This window comes from Montipora capricornis, chromosome 5, assembly GCF_036669925.1.
Source record: "Montipora capricornis isolate CH-2021 chromosome 5, ASM3666992v2, whole genome shotgun sequence".
In the NCBI taxonomy this organism is placed as follows: Eukaryota; Metazoa; Cnidaria; class Anthozoa; order Scleractinia; family Acroporidae; genus Montipora; species Montipora capricornis.
The window spans coordinates 24,784,617-24,789,616 of record NC_090887.1 but is presented as its reverse complement, the minus strand read 5'-3'; the positions used below and the strand labels follow the sequence as shown (position 1 = coordinate 24,789,616).

At 39.5% G+C, this 5,000-nt stretch overlaps 1 protein-coding gene across 1 annotated transcript in view; it reads left to right on the top strand.

The window, feature by feature from the left end:
- Nucleotides 1-5,000, top strand: part of LOC138049979 (ubiquitin-associated protein 2-like) — a 25,421-nt gene that overhangs the window by 2,856 nt on the left and 17,565 nt on the right. Inside the window, 8 exon segments of the mRNA XM_068896469.1 lie at nt 1,734-1,844; nt 2,277-2,433; nt 2,736-2,891; nt 3,097-3,131; nt 3,134-3,144; nt 3,624-3,724; nt 3,860-3,916; nt 4,036-4,103. Of these exon segments, the coding sequence (XP_068752570.1) occupies nt 1,734-1,844; nt 2,277-2,433; nt 2,736-2,891; nt 3,097-3,131; nt 3,134-3,144; nt 3,624-3,724; nt 3,860-3,916; nt 4,036-4,103 (696 nt within the window).

The window sequence follows — 5,000 nt, the reverse complement described above, 5'->3', positions numbered from 1 at the left end:
AAAAGCAAGGAGGGCTTTAAACTTGCAGGCATTGTTTTGAGTTTACCTAAATGTAAGGCAAATGTTTACTGTAAAGTTATACCTACCAACAAATTCTTTGACAAGAATTTTGCTCATGAGGGCATAGAGTCTTCAGGTTAATGGATCCTCCACAGTAATATTATTATTGTTTATTAAAAGTTAGTTGTTTGTTGTAGCTCTTCGTCCCACACTCCAAAGAGGTTCTGAGTCCATTAGGAGAATTTTGAATAACCACCACATTAAAGTTGCCCAACAGAAGGAACATCAAACTGACTTGTTTTTTTCTATACAATACAATGATTGGAAAAACATAATTATATGCCACAACGGACAAATCAAATGCCATTTTGTTGCACATTTAGAACATGCCTAAAAGCATTTTTTTTCAAAAAGGAAAACTCTGCCTTGTCAGAGCATGATTGCCAGTGACAGGGTTACCATCAGGGCTTTTCTTTGGATGCTCAGCACCTTAATTCCACCCAATAACGTCTGCTTTAATGTCTCTGTTCCTTATGTTTGTGTGCTAACTACTAGTTATGATCAAACATTGACTCCAGTTGGCATTAATGGGGGAGCACTGCCTTGCGTTAGGTTAGCCTGTGCGACTTCCAGCGATTGTTTGACAAAGGAGCCTCACTTATCTCCCCAGCACTGTGAGCTGAATGCAAAACAGCACGTGCTGGATCGGACAAGTGTATCGGTTAGCAGGTGATATTCAAAAGGCAACGCAGCCAACAAGCTTGCGGGAAGTCGCTGCACAGACTTAACCGCACCACACAGGAGTGTCCTGAGTTTATTGACAGACAATGAGGCCCAATCTCGACTCCAAAGGGAGGGAGGGAGGGAGGGAAAAAACCAAATCATAGCCACACTAATATATTGAGAGCTAATCGTGCTGAACAACAGAATGTAAGTGATCTCTAAATAGTTTTCACATGCTTTTATAGCTAGACAAATGTCTGCTGGCATAGCCAGTCGGAAGAGCTGAACTTCAAGAGAACTTAGTGTTACACATGCTAACTCTTAGCCGTGAATAGAGCTTTGAAAAAAGCTCCAGTGCCGTGGATCGTACTAGCCTGCTAGCGACAACAAAGCTGCAAAGTTCGAAGCAAGAATACAATAAATCCTTAGTGTATGCTGACCTTGGCAACTAGACGGCATAAGCGCTACATTGAAAACAGAGGCGCCATGAAAGGGTTACAGATAATATTGTCACGATCCATTAACTACATTTTACTTGCGTGACAGTGCCTTTAACCCTTTAACACCCAAACCGGCTTAAACGGCCAGAGTATTTGACTCTGTCTAATGCCAGACGATTTTACTCGTCAATGGGGAACCCCGGGAGTCAATGGGTTAATCACTCACTTAAAAACTATGCCCCCATTAAACATTGGTGCCCTCTTATCTCGGACATATCTACATCTTATTTGAATGAAAGGATGCTAATCAGTTACATTGTGTGGTATTAAAAGAATCTTGTTTCATTCTTTACACAGTCCTGATGAAGGTACTAGCACGAGTGTCAAAATGTTCAGGCTTGAATTACTACTTTGTCAGTTAATTCATTCAAACCTGAGTAGCTTCAAACCAGTGTCTGATTGGAGTATCAACCTACATGTAACCCTTGCCCATTCTCATCCTCCTGTCCCCTCATGCAGCCACCTATCATCATGGATAAAAACTTACTTTCCCATTGTTGTCTCTGTTAGGTAGCCGATGTGACAGGGTTTAGTATGGATGAAGTGAGCGTTGCTTTGTATGATTGTAATTTTGACACAGAGGCCACCATCAATGTTCTGTTAGAGGGTGGGCACGATCAGGTAGGGTTCAATAAGGATTTGTTTTTAAAGATACACACACGTGATGCATATTTACAGGTATATCTCTCCCTCCCTCTCTCTCATTCTGTCTCTATAATCTATCTAATCTCTATATATATATTTAGTAAAAAGTTGATCATTGTATAATGCAATTCAGACGTTTTCATTGGCTTAGCTATCATGGTATACAAGGTAATATACCATGGTCTACAAGTAAGGTAAGCATACGCCACAGCTCAAAAATTGGTAAAAGGGCCATAAAAAAATCTATATTTTGAGGGTGTTTTTAATAAACAGTTACTCCACTCCTGCTTGTTGGATATGAAATGATTGCAGCCAGCTCGCACTTCGTGCCACGTTGGCTGTCTATCATCTCTTATCCAATGCATGCTTGTGGAGTAATAATGTTAAATAACTATGACATTTTTGTAGAGTGAATGGGTGATGAGAACAAACAAGAAGAAGAAGCATCAGACTGTAGTAACACAAGGCATTGATTCTATCATTCCAACATCACAAACAGCTCCATCACAGACATCCACGACAACTCCGTCAAAACCAACTGGACCAAGACAACCCAGGAGCAAAGGTACATTGACTGTGATATTATTGTTTGATAACATGCCACTGTTACAGTGATCAACTGAGTTCCTTTGATTTCCTTGAGTGCTGATAATTATTTTATATTTAGTTTGGCAAAGGTTTTTTTCAATAAATTTTTTTTCAAATATTATTTTTTCAGCAGTCTACCCATGAGGGTACATTGGGAAGTGTGGCTAGGGTATTCCCAGTGGTGGTTTTTGTGATGGGGGTGCGGTTGACTGTTTAATAATGTGATGAAAAATTTATTTCCAGTTAAAGGTTTTCTAAGTTTTCTTTCAATGTATTTAGGGAGGAATCGACTGCCTGGAGACCAAAATAATGTTACAGACAGGGATAAAAAGAATGATGGAACATTTAACAATAATGACAGAAATGCTGTAGAAAGTGGACGAGGAAGAGGTTCAAGGGAAGATAGATGGAGTGATCGCAAACCTAGTGGGAGAGGTTTGTATGCCCTGTCCATAAGTTGTAACTTGATTTGTGAAAGCCCATTTGCAGTTTCAAAATTATTGTAAATAGTATACTGGTAGGGCTTGTAGTGACAACATATTTTAAAGCTTTGCAAAACTATTCTCTGATCAATGTTTTATGTTGTAACCTTTTTTTTCCACAAAGAGGGTGAATTTTTGCCAAATTTGACTTTTCTCAGGTGGTCCTCTGAGGCGTGGTGGCAGAGGAGGAGGAACGGGAGACCAGGGTAACTATTTATAACTTATAAAAACAACTTGGGTTTTATTGTATCAATTATAACTCCCGTAGTCAATTCTTTTAAACACTTCACTGAAAAAGTAACTGGTACCATAAATGCATTCCTTCTTCTCTGAAGCTTTAGTGATTACATCTGCTGTAAGAATGTGGAAAAATAAAGCCAAAATTAACAACTGCATCGAGCTGAGTGGAAGGTGGGTGCCCAGGATGTTCGGGGGTCTCCACTATGATCAGCCAGTCCCTAGACAGTAAAATGCTCCCATGGCTAGCAATCCCTGCAACCCAGTCATGAGCCCCCACACAAAGACGTCTGGGCTCCCGTCACACTCTGATAACAGTGGGAAAAGGAAGGATTATAAGGGGTTAGAATTAGGGTTAGAAGCTGGGAGGAGTTTAGTTTCCAGTTCAGTTAGATGTGATGATTTTAATACGTTGCATTAAAATTTTCTGCTATGACAAAATTATTAGGAGATCATTCCAGTCTCGTGGCAGAGATCGTCCCTACAGATTTGGTGGAGGAAACAAAAATTCTTCTGGTGCTCCAACTGTCAATGGACCAACAGTGAATGGTAAGGAATGGTTCCCTCTTAGAAAATAGGGCAGAAGATAGTTAAGTAACACAGACAAATGGCAGGATTTTGTGGTTTCATTTCGTCAAGGTACGAATATGTTCTGGTTTGAAAACCTACTTTTGTTTTTTCAAGGTACAGAGACATGGGGAGATGATGATGATGATGCTACAAAACACACAGAGACTAAAGGTGAGTGTGATTTGGATGATTAATTAAGGTCTTTGTTAGACTAAAATGTGTGGATGAGAATTTTCATCTATCATTTACTTGGTCCATTTATACAAACCATGGCATTTTGAAATTGTCAGATACTTCAGATCTCATTCCACCAACAACAGAAGAATGGGGGCTTGATGAATGGAATCCAGTTGAACAGGTAACTCTTCGAAATATAGTTAAGAAAAGTGCATACACCAGGTCCGATAGCAAATTTACAAATTACAGGTACTAGTTAGCAACTTTTCACCAAAGTGGAGGTGGCTACAGTACTACTCAAAGATAAGCGAACCACCAAACGCGTTTCAAACTAGTCTTCAACTAGTTTGCGTTTGACTTTCAACGCATTTGGGTTTGTCATTAACTTTCTGAAGCGTTTGCATCACAAAAGGTTCAATGATGTGTTCGAAAAGTAATGTCACAAAAGAAAACATAGTCTCGTTGTCTGACTATGCAAAGTTCAGCTTTTGGCCTATTAAACACAAAAAGGTGAATGTTTTTGGATTTTTGCAGGTCGCATAGCTGTGTCATGCAACAAAAGTTACTAGATAACGTTTGAAGCGACCAAAAACACTTCAATGACAAGGGTAATGAAAATCCACAATTTAACGCGCTGGCAAGCAGTTGTAAACAATCTGTGAATGGCTTTGCAACTGTCCTGAAGCTTTTAACTGCATGAACCCAAAGCACCGGGGACAATGTTTTTGTTGACATTTGGAGTGGTCTTTTGCTATGAAAATAAAATCATTTGAGATATACAGGAACGAAAATACATGTTGCGCTGTTTCAACACGAACATGCGAAAATTTGATGTGACAGGCCGACTATTTTACTTTCTGCATGAAAACGACTGAATTAAATGATTCAGTTTAAATCATTGAACTGTTCAATAAAACCTCCAAAAAATCCCGAAAAAATCTCATTAACCCTTTGACGTCCAAACCGGCCAAAGTATTTTACTCTGTCTAACGCCAGACGATTCTACTCGTCAATGGGGAACCCCTGGGTGTCAATGGGTTAATACCTCATGAAACTGAACAAACCTTCAGTTCCTTTA